This window comes from Drosophila arizonae, chromosome 3 (genome assembly GCF_054131065.1).
Source record: "Drosophila arizonae isolate 15081-1271.41 chromosome 3, UAZ_ARI_1.0, whole genome shotgun sequence".
NCBI lineage: Eukaryota > Metazoa > Arthropoda > Insecta > Diptera > Drosophilidae > Drosophila > Drosophila arizonae.
In genome coordinates this window covers 29898190-29916078 of record NC_142923.1, presented here as the reverse complement: position 1 = coordinate 29916078, position 17889 = coordinate 29898190, and the positions used below count along the sequence as shown (strand labels likewise).

Here is a 17889-nt window from a genome sequence, read left to right as displayed (position 1 = left end):
GTCCAGTCTCCTTCTTATACTCGAAACTTTCCTTTGCACGCTTCTCTCTGCTGTCTCGGACATTTAGCGAAAAGCAAATTCAATTTGCAAGGAACGTCAAATATTATTTGAGTTTGCGGCACGTGAGCAAATCTTCTGTTTGCCAGCAATTTAAAAAGCTGTTTATCAAAATCATTTCTAGCCATGCATCGTACGATCCCAGAGAGCTATTAAAACAAATAGCACTTTGTATACATACACATGTATATACATATATACATGCACGGTCGTTTCTTCATTTCATAAATGAAATCAATTTTTTATTAGTCTTTCAAAAATAAATTTTGGATTAAAGTTTATTGCGCTGATTTATTAATCAAATTCTTTCCAAGTGCCAAAGTCTTGCGATCTGCTGATTCAAAATATATATTTCTTTCTTTTCTTTTTTTATAATTTTAAGAATATTATTTATTTCGACATACATATACACATCTGCTTATTATAATGAATGCGACGCACACACATGCGCATCATAAAAATGCCATAAATGGATGCCAAAGCATTTGCAAATATAGTTAAACAAATTATCGATCGTAGCAACATAAAATGCTCGACTAATATATACTCAGTATTTGTTAAAATCGATGAAATTATATATGTATGTGTATATATATGATATGTTAGATATGAGTTTACCACCTGTGATCAGAAGTGATAATTGCAAAACTTACTTCCATCCAGATTAGATATATCAAGAAGAATGTCAACATGTGTATGGAATGGTTATAGAACAACAGTCCAGTTGAATCTTTAACTCTTAAAATGGTCAGAGATTAACAGTCCAGCTGAATATTTAAAGCATTTTCAATTAAATTTAACTCAATTTGACTGTAATACATTTAAAAAATAAACACATGTAGTCTTCGAATCGTCACAAATTAACAATTAAAATCTTTGGAGTTTCATCACACGTGCATGTTTTAGGACGCGCCGTTTCACCAAACACAGAACTCGAATATATATTTGTTGTTTACCATAAACAAAACTTTTATATAAGTTGTATGAGTGGCCCATCAACTACTCCTCTTTTCCTGTTCTCTCTGGCAAAAATGTAGAACGTCACCTTTAATGTATTTTGTATTATCGCGTCGAAAGATTGTAAAAAACTTTTTATTTTTGTATCATTTTTGAAGGCATATTTCTTAAATTTTATTTAATTATTGTTCTACGTTAGGGACTTTTCAGCCCAAGTGTAAAGACCCTCATATATATACATATATATAGATATATATATAGTTGTTAATATATATACATGTTATATGAGAGACGAACTTAAAACTTAAAAGCTAAATAATCAAAAATTATTTGAAATGTACAAATATTCCGCTATTAGGGACTAACAGATTCTGAGCAGCCCAGTTTATGCGAACTGTAGCTGTAATAAAGAACTGTTGCTTAACAGATTTGCCGCTAAGCACGCAATAAAATTTTATTATTCGATCGAGTCCCTTAACAGTGCACTATGGTCAAAAAGTAAAATTTTCTGACATAAAGGAAAGGAAACCAAATTCAGCAGCTTAAAACCAACCTTTGGTTATTGATATGTAACCATAAATGTAATGTAATTTCGCAATTGTTGTGTGGGTGATTGAAAAGAGATACAAAACATCAATGCTCAATACTATTATCCTGTTGTAAGTTGGTAAATGTGTAATTGTTGTTAATTTAGGAAATACATTCGCGTTTCGTGGAGTATTAATTGTTGTGAGTACGCTACAGCACTTAACTACAAATTTTATTTTCTGCGTAAAAGTGTGTTGTCCTGTTTACTCCATTACGAATAAATTTTCATGTTGCAGCCGAATTTGAGTTTGCCATTTATAGTTGCTGGAGAAGTCGACATTGGAGAAAATTAATAAAAATAATCCCAGGGTGACACAGTTTGATCATTTGAAAGAAAATATTATAATTTCATCACGCACATTATGAAGTATTTGACAAAGTGGCTCTCAAGGTGCGTTTTGCGGATGGTTGTTGTTATTTTTGTCGATCGGGGGGATATATCCCTCTCCATCTATAATGGACTGATCGGAAGGAGACTGAAAAGAAAATTAGTATCTGTCCTTGCATCACAAACAAACTATTCAACGCATTATTTATTACATGCCGCATCAGTTTCTGTGCACAAAACCGAAAAAGATGATTTGATGAAGGTATTAAAAGCTACTGGGGAAGTTAAACAAAAAACTTAGCTTGACTTAGCAAATCATTGATATGCAATGATCTACCAACGATCTACCAATGATAGGCTATTTGAAAAAGCTGTTGTTATTGTCGCCTTAAATAAGAAAGAGTTATTTTTGTATAGGTATTGGAAGAAGGGGTGTCGGCGTGGCCCGAATGTGCTAGAATAAGTTTGAATATGTGTGGGCACACGTATGGGTGAACTGTTATAGCTGCTGCACATGCGTTTCTTAATTGACCAAGCATTTTGTTATTTTTTAACGTCGATTGACTTAACGGAATTTAATGAAACTTTCAGCTTATGATCTATATATTCTATTAAATATTTGACAAATAAAAAAAATGAAAATTCATTCACAATTGGCTATACTGGCATCTAACTTGACCATAAATGTTTCTAATCGATAAAAACATAACGGGATGATTTATCGATTTTTGAAGATAAACTCAACATCCGCAGTATACATATACGGTCATTTAAAAGAAACAAAATTCAAGTCTCTAGCTCTTATATCTTCTGAAATCGACGCGTTCAAACACACGGACAGTGCCAAATCGACTCAACTCGTCACCCTGATCAAGAATATATATACTTTGTGGGGTCGACCACGCCTCCTGTTGCCTGTTGCATACATTTCAACAAAACCACTATACCCTGATTTCCCTTTTTGAATGGCTTCAGGGTATAAACAAGTAAGAAAGCTATAGTCGAGAATGCTTGACTACGAAATCCCCTAAACCCTTCTAAAAATGGATATTTCAATAATTATTCGCGTCTTTCTACTTACACGATGAACACAGAGGCATGCGCGCATGAGCACGCATGGACTGCAGTGTGGAATTACTATGGGAACTTAATTGTTTAATAATCTCAATGACACTTGTAGATCGCGATCATTTCATTAAAATGCGTGTATGCGTGTAAGGTTGTCATCCGTCCTGGAATTCCGGGACATGTCCCGCTTTTGGACGTAATGTCTCGGTGTCTCGATCTGACACGAAATTGTCCCGGTTTTCTGCTGTTTCGATAAAAAATTCGTCACTTTGACAAAATGCGACTCAAGATGCAAACTTGAAGAGGTTTTTACCGAGACGAATGAAGAATTTGTTTGAGAAAGCAACGTAGAGGAGGAAGTACAGTTTTTTGCAACAAACATACACTCGTGCTATTACTAGGAAGAATTATATATCGCTCATTCATGCGATTTCTGAGCACAATGCAAATTGCGAAAGTTGTTTCCTTATTAAATACGCAGTGGTCAGACGAAAGAAATAAGTTACTGGTGGAGAATGTTAAAAACATGCTTATTGTTTAATATAATATGGTGTACATAAGTTGTTCCCAGTTTTATAACATATTGATTTATGAATATTATGTATGTATGTATGTTTGGAAAAATAGACAGTGTGGAGAAGTATAACTAAGGCAATCATGAATATAAGAACAATGAAATATAAGGATGTCTTCATACTATGTATCAATATACTTGAAATTTGTCGGGGTGTACTTGTACTTGTTTGAGGGGGTGGATATAGTGGTGGAGGTTAAATTACAACAAAAATCGAAATTTTATAAAATACATATATGTACGTCTACATTTAAAGTTTATAGACTGTAGCTTTAAAGGTGTAGGAAATATAACTAAATAACTAGTTTTGGATAAGGTTTTTAATCGATAACAAAATATCGGGAGTAGTTATCGCTCTTTGAACATGACATGCGCGACATATGCACGAACTTAGGAAAAAAGATGTCAAGTCTCTAGCTATTATATCTTCTGAGATCGACGCGTTCATACATACATTACGATGCCTATCCAGCCCTGGCAGCTCACTGCCTTCGGAGCGACTTGGTTCGGCAATAAAATGCGTTGTCAGTGACTCGCCTAGTCGTATGACGGATATTCATATCACAGAACGCGGTTTTATACCCTAAACCCATTGAAAATGGGAAATCAGGGTATAATGGTTTTGTGAAAAGTATGTAACAGGCAGAAGGAATCATCGCAGACCCCATAAAGTATATATGTATATGCTTGATCAGGACGACGAGCTGAGTCGATATAGCCTTGTCCGTCTGTCCGTCCGTATGAGCAAAAGGATCTCAGAAGATATAAGAGCTAGAGAGCTGAAATTTGGCATGCATACTCGTGTATACCATAGGCAGTACAAGTTTATCATATTTTTTCGATAACTCATCCGATAACTTATTCATCGAGAATAATCGAAAAATCGACATTGTTTTTTCAGCCTAATTTGAACACTTTTAGACCTGAAGACTTCAAATTTGCGTTGTATATAAAGTTAATGGATACAAAGATTTTGCAATTTACTGATTTTGGATACCACGCCCCATTCGCCCCCAATTTGTAAAAAACGCATTTCAAGTACTAGAGACTTGTGCTTTGGAATGTACACACATATTCACCATATGATTACGCTCATTAGACGTCATTAAGACTATATGTCTACAAAAGAAATTATTCAAGAAATAAATTTTCATAATATTGCTCACATTGCAGCGCAGCCGCTGCTAACTGCGTAGTTAGCAGAGCGCGTGCTTATAAGTGCATGTGTATGCATAAAAGAAGACCAGAATGATTAGAATATTAGCTTGGAGGGTTCAGGGTATCTCCTAGTCAAGCAGTCTCGACTGGAGCCTTCTTACTTGTTATTCTTGTTTTTTTTTTTTGGACGGATTATAAATTTATTGTGGAAAAAAAGTTAAAAAAAAAAACTCGAAAAAAATTGATATATGGATTTTTTTAAAGTTTCATATCAAATATCATATTGATATACTTTCAAAAGTTAAAATATCATCGATACGATATTTAAACAAGTAAGAAGGCTCCAGTCGAGACAAAATCTTTGTATCCATTAACTTTATATACAACGCAAATTTGAAGTCTCCAGGTCTAAAAGTGTTCAAATTAGGCTGAAAAAACAATCTCGATTTTTCGATTTTTTTCGATAAAAAAGTTATCGGATGAGTTATCGAAAAAATAAAGCAAACTTGTACTGCCTATGGTATACACGCGTATGCATGCCAAATTTCAGCTCTCTAGCTCTTGTATCTTCTGAGATCCTTTTGCTCATACGGACGGACGGACGGACGGACGGACGGACAGACGGACAAGGCTATATCGACTCAGCTCTTCGTCCTGATCAAGAATATATATACTTTATGGGGTATGCGATGATTCCTTCTGCCTGTTACATACTTTTCACAAAACCAGTATACCCTGATTTCCCATTTTCAATGGGTTCAGGGTATAAAAAATATTCGACAGCCCTAGCCTGCATGCAAATGTGTTTGTGTGTAAATAAGTTTCATCTTGTGAATGCAGCAAAGCGAAGAATTATCAGTTCTTCAAAAGGTTCAAAGGATCTTGTAGGCGGTGAGTCTCGACTACAGCATTCTTGCCGTACCTCTTTCTAAATCTAAAATTAGGGTTGATAAAGGGAATGCTAGTATTTTCTTTAAGTACGCTTTAAGTTAATAAGGTTTAATCGAAGCCTTATTAATTGTATACAATTTATATATGATATTTATTGCTGTAATAGATATATTTGAAATATATAATTTGATTTAAATTATAGCTAGCAATATACAGGCTAAAATATAGCATAAGATTTATTATTATTTACGCTACATAATAATAGTTAGATAATAGATAATTCTTTAGGATGATTATATGAATGGTTTCACCAAGAACGTTTGCCAGAAATGAAGATAAACTATAGGCCACAATCGTACACAACATAAATATATATTTTATATGCCTATGTATAAGGCATATATACCAATACACATATAAACACATATTAATGCCGGACACACTCAAGTGTGCGGGTGCATGTATGTGTTTGTAAACATGATATAAAACAACAACACTCTTATTTAAACCTAAGTATAAGCATTACAGTTGCTTAAATAAATAAATATATAATATATATATATATATATATGTATATATATATATATATATATATATATATATGTATATATATATATATATATATATATATGTATATATATATATCTATATAATTTTTTATACAAATATATATCTGCTCACGGAGGAGGATTGGGGCCAATAAAGTACAATAAAGTAGATAACATAACAACAATGCCAGAATATTGGATAACTAAAAGGTTGCCCCTCGGGCCTCTTGGCCATGATCAACGTAGCTGGGGTCGTGGCTTCGTTAAGTGCATGCGCCTTGACTATTTAACATTCACATTCATAATATTGAATACTGGACCGATGCGCATAAATACACGCCTAAGGACACTTCGCAATTCGGGCTTGAGGTCGAAGCACATCATCTCACATAGCAGACTATAGTAGTTGGACACATGCGTGGCAAACTAGAATATTGATGTAAAAAGAAATTTAAATAATGCCAATTCTGTTTTTATATGTATTTATCTTAGCTTACCCTCGCATCGGACATCTTAAGTAGACGTGTCAAAATTAGTAGTAGGAGAGATGTCCATGCATCGCGATGCGCCTCGCTCTGTAGGCTGAGATAGTAGGCCAGCGCCTCCTTGCTGACTTGCACCAACTCCTGCTCAATGCCGGGCCAGTCGCTGCGACGATTCTCATCGCTGTACATTTTGAAAAAGATGCGTAAGACGCAGGCTAATGACGCTGTCTCCTGCTTCAGCAGATTTGGCTTGACAGTGCCCTTAAATCCCGCACGCCACAACAAATTGCGCTGATCCTGATCGGCATTGAAGCGCTTGGCGAAACGATGCGACTGCATCAGGCACTCGGCGAGTGTGAAGAGCTGTCGCGTACGCAGATAGCCATACATTCCCTGTTCCTCGCGTTGGCAATCCAGCTGTAGTTGCTGCTGCGTTTGGCGTCCGGTCAAATCTGCGGCTGCCTGTGCCAGCGTCTCAGCATCCTCCTTGCGCGAGGTGGCTGGGAAGAAGACTATATTGTCCATGGTCTGTATTAACTCCAGTTGCACGACACACTTAATATGTAGACCCTCAAAACTATTTTGCGCCTCTAATGGCGTGGAATGTACTGTACTAGAAGCACGACGTGGCAACTGATGTTGTAGCTGCAGCTGTGGTTCATTGCCCTTGGTGGGGCGCCAGCTGAGCAGTTCCTTGGGGAGCGTTGCATTAAATATGTCAAGGATGCATTGGCACGTCTTATCCCAGGTGACCTCATTAAACTTGAACCCATTCGAGATGACCAGATTCTCTAGACAATTGGTGCCAGAGCGGGCAAGCTGCTCATTATTTTGCTGAACGCACCAATGCAACTGAGCGAACAGCTCTTCCAGCAGTAGATGGCCAAGCACATCGAAGTATTGGGTGAACACGTCGATTATTGCGTACAATGCATGATTGCAGGTGGTGGTCATCCATTCCGACTTTTCGGTCACATGCTCCGGAAGTTTCATGTTGTCAAAGATGCGGAAAATCACATTGAATAAATCCTTCCACCAATTTGGCTTGAAACTATCGCCATGAGTCTTAACAATCTCAAAAAGAACGGTCAGACCACGTGTGCGTACATCCAACTTGCATCTATTGACCACACAGGAGAGAGAGAAGAGCATGGGAAACCAACCGCGAACCCAAACACGGTCTTCCTCCGCCACAGAGGCATCATTCTCCATGCCCGCATGCTCCGCAAACAGCTGGGGTGCATCATGCACACACTGAGCACAGTTCCGCACTAACCGTATGGCTTCCATGCTGGTGTCCGGGAAACGTGCATTGCACGCAAACTCAGAGAGGCACTTAACGGCATCCTGAAAGGAGTCCACCATGACTGCGAATTGACGTCGATAGAGGTCACCAATAATTTTTCCTGTTGTCTGGAATGCCAACTCCACAATTGGTTCCTCATGATCGCCGGCAGCTAAATGAAATATAGAAAATATGTTCTTCCAGCCGGAACGTATATTGTGGGCCTGTGAAAAAAAAAAAAAAAAAAAAAAAAAACATTTTTACAACATACATATATATTGATTGATCAACTGTCTCAATTCATTGACTAACCTGTGAGTTGACCATTTGGGCAATACAACGCACGACCATGTCACGTATGGCCGGCGAGTTGTTCTTCTTCATGATGTGCTCAAAGGGACGCAGGAAGTCCTTTTGGAAACGAAAATTGCTAAATTCCCCCTTCTCCATGAACTTCATGGAGAGCTGTCGTAGAGAATCCAGAGCAAAGAATGCAATCTCCTCGTTACTGTTACAGCCAACCGTATTGAAATGCTCGCCCAGCACCTGCCAGATACGTGACCATTGCAATCGAATACGCTCCATATTATAGTAGCTGATCTCTACAATTTTTTGCAGTGAGAACATGCGTGGCTGCGTCTGCTGCAATTCATCGACAGAGACCTGACAAAGTGCTTTGACAAAGTCCACAATCGCATCGCCATCCAGGCGCATGGAGCCGGTAAATATACGATCCACTGCCACAACTACACTCTGACTGCTCGTCTCACCAATGTGCTCTTTGACACTGGGATTAAGCGTGTCCTTCAGCGTCGTTTGCGCACCGGAAAGGAATTGAGGTCGCACTCCCGTGCCAATTAGCTGTGCCAGCTCCAACTGGCTAATGCATTTGACTATGTCCAACCAACTACTGCCCAGATAATTGCCATCAGTGTGGGCAACCATGATGAGCGTTTTGATAGTATCAATATTCTTAGCCTTCATCTCATTAATGGGCGAATTGGCATTTAGAAGTGTGAAACGTGCGAGCGCCTGAACATAGGCATCACGTTCAAGGGACATGTGGAAAATGCACGCAATGCGTATGGCACATCGAATGCCATCCAAGCAGAGGGTCGCTATTTCTGGATCGTCGCATACCTGCAAGCCCACTGAGAAGGCAGCCAAAAAAGGAGTCCATGCCATTTTAAACATAGGACGAACATGCTCTAGATGCTTGGCCGATGTGAATGGTGACTTAACATGCGATACAGACTGCATCAAATTGGTTGCCGTCAGGGAGATGACTTCCATTTCCATATTCCATAAAAGTTTACGTCGCTTTTCCGTTATGAATGGCTGTTTGCCCGAAGGCTTAGACGCCATCAGCATGGTTGTATTGTTTTTCATTTTAATCTCATGCTCGGCGATCTCATCGTAAATAGATGACAAATACTCCTCGGGTAGATCATCTTTGCTGTCACTAATGCCCCGATTCATTTTGATGTACTGCTCCTTGGTCATCTTGTGTTTAACTTGGGGCGAATGAAGATCTGTGGTCAACATTATAATGCTGAATGCCAGCACATAAACCGTGTCGGCGCTCTGGAAAAGCTGATTTTGAGGATTACATTCGCAGTATCTGCTCGCGAACTTCTCCATTAATCGATCGATCTTCTGCGCCTCACCGGGCAAACGGAACTCTTCAAGCAGAATGCGGAGAGCTGCAACCACTTCGAGCTGGCGAAAGTCAAAGGCATCGATATACGCACACATCACCTCCTTGGAGTGATCATCGTTCTCGCCCAGATAATTGCCAATAACGGTCTTATCGAGACGATCGTCGTCGTGAAGCCAGCGTGCTATATCTGTTGGGCTACTACCCAACAGTTGCTTCTCTTGCAAAAATTGGACGCCCTTTTGGGGCTTACGGTTGAATAGCTCAATGCCCGTCTCCATGACTTCCTTGCGCATCTTGCGCTCCTCTAGCGCTTCGGGCAAATCCAATAACTCCTGATTCTTAACACTGCCATACGAATTAAGGCTGTGACTCGAACCGCCATGTGTTGAACGCAGGCTGGAATTGTGGGCGGAGATCGCATCCACATTATCACCCAATTGCGTCTCTTGCATGGTTGACGTCGGCGACTGAATCGCCTGCACCTGCAATTAGAAGTAAGTTAGCCCAACGAAATAAATATGTATGTATGGAAATGTAAATGTTGTTCACCTGTAGAGCGGGCGCTGGCATATTGGGATTGACATATAGATCCTTACTCCACTCAACCATGCATTTTAATATAGATACAAGGCACTCGAGGCCGCGTTTGCGCATTGATTTCTCTTGCATGGGATTAGCGCCCAGCTCAAGGGCCTGGCGACCCTGCGCAATCTTTGATAGATCATTAACCAGACGCTCGAACAGGTTCGCTGCCGAGAAATCACAGTCGTAGTTCACATAGATGTCCACCACCGATTGCGCATCCGCACAGATACGCGTTAACGCTTGAATTACCATCCATTTGTGCTCAAAAGAACTCGAATTAGCCTCCAGTATATTCAAGAAGATTTCCTTGAAAAATACCTCGATCTGGCGCTTTAAATGCACCTTAAAATTTGAAAGTAGTGCCACAAATATAGAGAGCGACAATTCAAAGACCTCGGCCACCAGGCTAACCCCATTGTTGGATAAGGCAACACACAGATATTGTTTTATGGCCATAACGAACATCTCGTTGGACCGGAAGACGGGTCCGGCATTCTGTAATATAAGCAGCAACAAATGCAGAGACAACACCTTGGAGCGCAGTTCATGAGACTTTGGATCGGGTTGACCCTCGGGTAGTGGCTTCATCGACAGCTTACACAAGGCCCGGAACACAAGAAACGCATCCTTTTGCAGAATGTGCGTAAATTTAGCAGTAACTATAGCATCGTTCTCACTGTGCAACTCAACGCTATCGTGGTCAGAGTGCGAAGAATCAACCGAGCCATTTCCATTCACAGATCCCTCTATTTCAGCCAGTTCCGAGTCAGAGCCATGTTCCTTCATCGCCTCGTTGAAAGCAGCTAAAAGTATATAAATGCACAGCTTAGATTTTTATTTGTGATTACTGATACCCACACAACTTAAGTATTATTCGCATTGTGGATTTTTATTTTATACATCAGTAGAGTATATATAAAAATAAAAATATACATATTTCAAAGTCTTAATCTACATATTAAATACGTTAGCTGTTAACTGACGTATTGGTTAGCTTACAAATATTGCTTTTCTGTACGGCAGCTTACAATATGGGCAACACTGATGTATATATTGTGGACTCTATCTCTATCGATAATTTACAATTACTGACAAATCATTGCATAAGGTCCACTCACAGCACATTCACACTCACCCACCTGTTATTATCTCAGCAAGCAGCTCTGAGGCAATGGCTTCATCACCATCTGATGATTCCGTTACTACTGTTGTTGTTGTTGTTGTTGTCGCCGTTTTCGTTAAATCCTCACCATTACATTCCGGACTGCCTATGCTGCCATTGATCGTTGTCGTCGTCGTTGATGGTGGAGGCGGTACTTCATAGACTTGATTCTCCATTCGCGCAAAGATCACATTTAGCATCTGTGTGAGTGTAGCACGGGCCGTTGTCTGATTGACCAGGTTCCTGCTGGATAGGTAGATGTCATAGCAGGTGCGCACTGCTTGCAGCAGCGTGAATTCATGTATTTCTACATGCTGTGACGTCACAACGGTGAGCAGAGCCTTGATGATCTGCAGCTGAACGCCTTCATCCGTCTGCGGGCCATTAAAGCAACCATAAATGGTGATGACAATGCGATCGATGAGCAAATGACCCGGATTTGCAGAATCTTGAATAGCGCCCGTCAGATGACCATAGGCAATCAGCTTTTGCAAACAGTCCAAAGCTGTTACAACGATGCGTGGCGAGCGACTCTTGCATGCTAGCTCGAAGGGCAGGAAATAGGTTTCTGCGTTGATAATGCTCGCGGCATCGTTTTTGGGAAGCGGCAACGCGGCGCATGGTAATTCATTGCCTTCGGCAATTTGGCCCGCATTGATGAGCTCTGCTTTAATCTGTTCGAGAGCTGTGTCACAAGATTTCTTGAGCTGAGAATGATGTGAGCGCCGTATGTCCTTATCGGCAAGGATTTTCTCTAGAGCACGCACAATAAACATTTCCTTAGTTTTCGAGGAGTTATTTTGCATATTGTATGCAACTCCAAGGTCGTTTTGCAGTTATGTTTTTATTAACAGCCTCTTACTAATTAGTTTCTGCGTGCGTGCGTGTGTCTGTATAAGAAACGACAGCGACAGCGACTGCAACTTTCGCGCTGCCGCAACGGCGTGTGTTACCCCGTATGTTTTTGCTGTTGTCTAGATGACTCTAACTCGGCACCCGCAGTGTGTATGTGGTGTTATTTTAATGTTTTATGCGTTTGCATATTGTTAATGCTTCAATTTTTCACATCAAATATGCTTTAAAAAATACAATTCGTGAAAAAACGTCATCAGTGCTGCACAACATAGCCAGACTGTTAATAGATATCGATTAACGTAACTGACTTGCAATCGATTAAATACTAAACAATATAAATAGGTGCCAAATTGAGTTCATAAATTAAATACTAATTTCTATTGACTTATTACAGGGTATAAAACTTGACACAAAAAACACGACAGAAACACAATTGAGTACAATGATAAAATATTCTCTAACATAGATACATATATGTGCTAGTACTATAATTGCCACTCCTCCCTTGTACAATCCGACAGTAAAACCATGTTGCTTAACTGCTCGTCCAAGAATTTGCCATCTTGTGCTATCGCTTCTTCGCCGCCAGTTGTAAATATTCGTGTCGGTGGTAAGGCCGATGCTGGTATATGCAAATACTTTTTGGCCAAACTGTGCAGAAAGGGATGAAACTGTACAAGATCCTTCCACAGCAACAGTGGCTCCGTCTGTAGGCTGCTAATACCTGAGCAGAAATAGCTCGATATCTCATCCATACTTTCAGTCTCACCATTCATATTGATGTGTTTGTGCTTCTCGTATGAAAAGGCTCTATATGCTGCCCATATGTCGTAGTTGTCCGTGTTGGCTTCCTCATTCGATTCGACAGGCATATCCCCGCATTTCTCCTCGTAAAGCTCGTACAGCTGTGTCATATATTTGGCAACAAGCGATGCGTTTTGGAAGGGCATATTGCGGAAGCGTGGATCTAGAAGACTCGATAACGCGAATTGGGTGTTATTTTCCATGTCCTCGAAGCGTTCCTCCAAAAAACGGATAATAAATAGACGCAAATCATATGCGATTTGATGCTGCTGCTGCTCTGCGCTCTCTGGCTGCTTCAGTTCATTGAGAACGGTGTAGGCAATGGGTAATGCATTACTGGCACTGGGATACCAGCCGATATTTGTGCCACACAATTGACGCACTGCACTAGCTAATGGAGCCAACACTGTTATCAGTTCCGCAGCTAAATCTAACTCAGCGCCCGTCAATGCATCCGATGGCAACAGTTTCTGCTGTTGTGTCGCTTGCTTCACGTAGCGTTCCAGCATTTCATAGCTGCTCAAAGGCTTTCCAACCACATCTAACTTTTTCAATTGTTGGCCGTGATAGCGACGCACCTTGTCGCAAAGAGCACTAAATTCATGTCGCTGGACGACCAACTCGATCAGTTCTTCCAACAGATGGGCAAAGCAAGGCACGTGTCGTTGACTACCCAGCAGCGTAGCTACTGCATTCTCCATCAGTTGATCACTGCGGCTCACAATACAAACAATTTTCGATTTGTCTATATCGAATCGGTGGCAAATGCGCTCCAAACGTTCCACAATGGTGTTCTCATTATACTGCAGTGGCAACCTTTGTACGGAGAGCGCTTTTGACCGTCGATACAGGCCCTCGTTGTAGTGGGCAGCCACCTCCAGGTAGCTCAATTGCTGGTCAGACTTTGCATTGATGACGCAGCTCAGTGACAGACTTTGTATGTGGGCAAATTGTTGCCGCAACTGCGCTATTTGAATCTGCGATCTTTGGCCAATGTGCGCGGCGAGCTGCTCAGAGCTGGGTAATCGGAATATGGGACACAGCACCTGGACCAAGCGCTTAAACCCCTCACCCTGTATAATATTTAGCGGCTGTTTGTCGCGGCATAGAAAGTATGCTAAACTGTTCATATAAACATTGCTACTGCAAATAGAGAACAGTCAGAAACAGAAATAGTCAGCGGTATTTTAATATTGAATAATTGAATACTTGACCGACCTGACTATCAAATGATCTAATTCCTGATGCGTTCCGTCGTTGTGCATTTGGTACAGTGATCGTTGATCGCTGTGTTCATTTGCGTCATTTGGCTCAAATTCTATAATGTCCTCTGCGCTTACGGTCTCCGTGGCGGACTCGGTCTCTGCCCCCGTCGTTGCCCAATTTGTATAAGTTTCCTCATTCACGACACTTTCGACCGCTGCATGTGCCTCCGCATTAACCAGTTCGATTAGGTTGACATCCATATCGTTATTACCTTGTTCGGCATCAACTTCTTGCTGGGGCTCCGATTTAATTTTAATGGACGCATGCTTAAGTTGCTTTCGTCCACGACTTTTGATGGGATTGGGTTCACGTTTGAGGATGCCGCGTACTACAATCGAATCATGGTCATTGACATCGCTGTAAACAAACGCTACTGAGTAGATGTACTCAAATATTCTGAGCTGTTGGCTTACATTTGTGGATGGGTCTTCATGTGCTTCATGAGATTGGAGGTATTGCCACAGGTTTTTATTATCTTTTCGCAGAGTACACATTGTGCTGTTTGGAGATCTATTTTATCATAGTATTTCCAAATTTTACTACGCGCCATTATTATTTCTCTATATTGTTTGGCATCGATTTCGGAATTTACAAATTGTATCGAAACGCTTGCAATCAGTTCACTGAGGCAGCTCAATTTTGAAGTCCTAAAGAACCTCATAATGTTCATTGATTCGGTTCACTCCAGTTATTCGTTGTTCATATGACGTTCACAAAAACTAGCCACAAGTTCGCTCAATTGTCCAACCATTGAAAATAACAAGTAAGGAAGCTCCAGTCAGTGTTGCCGTTTTGGCTTATTTTTGGCCAGATCAGGTTTATTTTCAAATGCGATTGTGGAAGAAAATTTGGAAATCGTGGATAGCGGAAAATCTGGCTTATTATACCCTGAACCCATTTTCAATGGGAAATCAGGGTATAATGGTTTTGTTGAAATGTATGTAACAGGGAGAAGGAGGCGTGGCAGACCCCACAAAGTATATATATTCTTGATCAGAGTGACGAGCTGAGTTGATTTGGCCCTGTCCGTCTGTCTGTCCGTCTGTCCGTCTGTCCGTCCGTCCGTCCGTCTGTCCGTATGTATGAACGCGTCGATTTCAGAAGATACAAGAGCTAGAGACTTCAAATTTTTTTTAAAATGTCCGTAATTACAGCGCGCATATCAAGTTTATCATTAAAAATCGATAACTCATCCCGATCTTTTTTTTTATCGATAAAAAACCTTATCGAAAACCAGTTATAAAATTATATCTTCTACACCCTTATTGCTAGAGTCTCCAAATTTTTAATGTATGCTTATATGCAATTTATACAATTTCGGTTTTTGTGTAAATTTACCCCCCACCCTTAAATTCACCCCCTCACCCTCACTTTTGTAAAAAGCGTATTTCAAATACTAGAGACTTGTGCTTTGGAGACTCTAGCAATAAAGGTGTAGAAGATATAATTTTATAACTGGTATTCGATAAGGTTTTTTATCGATAAAAAAATATCGGGATGAGTTATCGAATTTTAATGATAAACTTGATATGCGCGCTGTAATTACGGACATTTTAAAAAAAATTTGAAGTCTCTAGCTCTTATATCAACTCAGCTCGTCGCCCTGATCAAGAATATATATACTTTGTGGGGTCTGTCACGCCTCCTTCTGCCTGTTACATACTTTTAACAAAACCATTATACCCTGATTTCCCATTTTTAATGGGTTCAGGGTATAAAAAATAAACAAGTAAGAAAGCTCTAGTCGAGACTACTCGACTACGAGATCCCCTGAACCCTTGGAGTAATAGCTATTTCAATAATAATCGCGTTTTTCAGCTTACACAAGAAACACGCACACACACACACACACACGCACGCACACACACATACACAAACATTTACATACATATACACACACAAGCATAAACACGCATGGGCGGCAGTGAGCGCTTACTATAAGAACTTAATTGCTTAATAACTTTTTTTGTGGACGTACGATCTTCATAAAACTTTCAGATTATGAATATAACATGGATATGCATGTAATTGCCAAAGCACAAGTCTCTAGTAATACGCTTTTTACAAAAGTGAGGGTGAGGGGATGATTTTAACAAAAATTTAAACAAAAACCGAAATTGTATAAATTGCATATAAGCATACATTAAAAATTTGGAGACTCTAGCAATAAAGGTGTAGAAGATATAATTTTATAACTGGTTTTCGATAAGGTTTTTTATCGATAAAAAAAGATCGGGATGAGTTATCGATTTTTAATGATAAACTTGATATGCGCGCTGTAATTACGGACATTTAAAAAAAAATTGAAGTCTCTAGCTCTTATATCTTCTGAAATCGACGCGTTCATACATACGGACAGACGGACAGGGCCAAATCAACTCAGCTCGTCGCCCTGATCAAGAATATATATACTTTGTGGGGTCTGCCACGCCTCCTTCTGCCTGTTACATACATTTCAACAAAACCATTATACCCTGATTTCCCATTGAAAATGGGTTCAGGGTATAAAAAACAATTTTAAAATATTAGCTTATTTTTCAGCTAATTGTTTCTGGGATTTAGCTTATTTTTGCATATGTTTTGTCCTGATTCAGCTATTTTTTCTCGGGAAAAACGTCAACACTGGCTCTAGTCGAGACTACGAACCCCTTTCAAGGAACCACGCGTCATTCTGCTAACACAAAAAAAAATACATATGTACACGCACACAGACACATATGCACACACGCGTGCACCAGGGCTGCCAACTTATCCTTTTACCGGCCAGATCTGGCCTTTTTCAACTATCGATTGCAGGAAAAATTTTAATCTAGCTGCTGGCGGGAAATTTGGCATTTTAAAAAATCAAATCAGCATTATTCAAAGTGCCTCCAAATTACTTGAATATTATTGGCACAAACAATTCGTACACTGCCGAGGAGAAAATTTATTTTATCGTGTGTCAATTTTCGAATAAAACTATAATTCATAACAAGTAAGAAATCTCTAGTCGAGCCTACTCGAGTACGAGATCCACTGAAGCCTTCGACCAACTGATATTTCAATAATTCTTCGCGTCTTTCTCTTTACACAAGAAACAACACATTATCACATATGCACGCACGGATAAAGACGCATTTGCTGCAGTGTGTGTCTACTATGGGAACTTAACTGTTTAATAACTTTTCTTGGACTTTTTTTATGGACATTCCAAAAACTCGTCGCCCTGATCAAGAATATATATACTTGTATACCTTGATTTGTCATTTTCAATGGGTTTAGGGTATGAAAACTGAAATGGCTATACTTCTGGCTATTCTTGAATTTGATCTAGCCTTTTCTAGCAGGTTTAAAAGGTTAATTTTGCATTTTCTTGCCCGGAAAAGTTGGCAGCACTGGCGTGCACACGCAGAAAGAAATTGAAGTTGAAATGTATGTATGCATTCGCCAAAGCACAAGTCTAGTATTTGAGATATGCCTTTCACAAGTTTAGGGTCTATAAAATTCATATGAATTAAAAATTTTAATTTTAATTTAAAATTTAAAATTTGGCGACTATAACTTCAGCAGATATATGTATGTAATTATACCCTGAGCCCATTGAAAATGGGAAATCAGGGTATAATGGCTTTGTGAAAA

At 39.7% G+C, this 17889-nt stretch overlaps 2 protein-coding genes across 3 annotated transcripts; both read right to left on the bottom strand.

Annotated features, from left to right (window-relative positions):
* Positions 1-5977: 5977 nt before the first annotated feature.
* Positions 5978-12194, bottom strand: Sec71 (ADP ribosylation factor guanine nucleotide exchange factor Sec71). The gene is made up of 5 exons (XM_018004193.2): positions 11324-12194; positions 10149-10987; positions 8252-10081; positions 6667-8163; positions 5978-6595 (listed from the first exon to the last, which is right to left on the bottom strand). The coding sequence occupies exons 1-5, from the start codon at positions 12150-12152 to the stop codon at positions 6452-6454; spliced, it is 5139 nt and encodes a 1712-aa protein (XP_017859682.1). The 5' UTR covers positions 12153-12194; the 3' UTR covers positions 5978-6451.
* Positions 12195-12551: 357 nt separating this feature from the next.
* Positions 12552-15036, bottom strand: LOC108611504 (uncharacterized). 2 transcript variants are annotated; one of them, XM_089463680.1, is made up of 3 exons: positions 14685-15036; positions 14224-14628; positions 12552-14145 (listed from the first exon to the last, which is right to left on the bottom strand). In XM_089463680.1, the coding sequence occupies exons 1-3, from the start codon at positions 14939-14941 to the stop codon at positions 12687-12689; spliced, it is 2121 nt and encodes a 706-aa protein (XP_089319806.1). In that variant the 5' UTR covers positions 14942-15036; the 3' UTR covers positions 12552-12686. The 2 variants fall into 2 exon arrangements, with proteins under 2 accessions (XP_089319806.1, XP_017859683.2); XM_018004194.2 differs by having other exon boundaries at positions 12552-14148; positions 14685-15032.
* Between the last annotated feature and the right edge of the window lie 2853 nt (positions 15037-17889).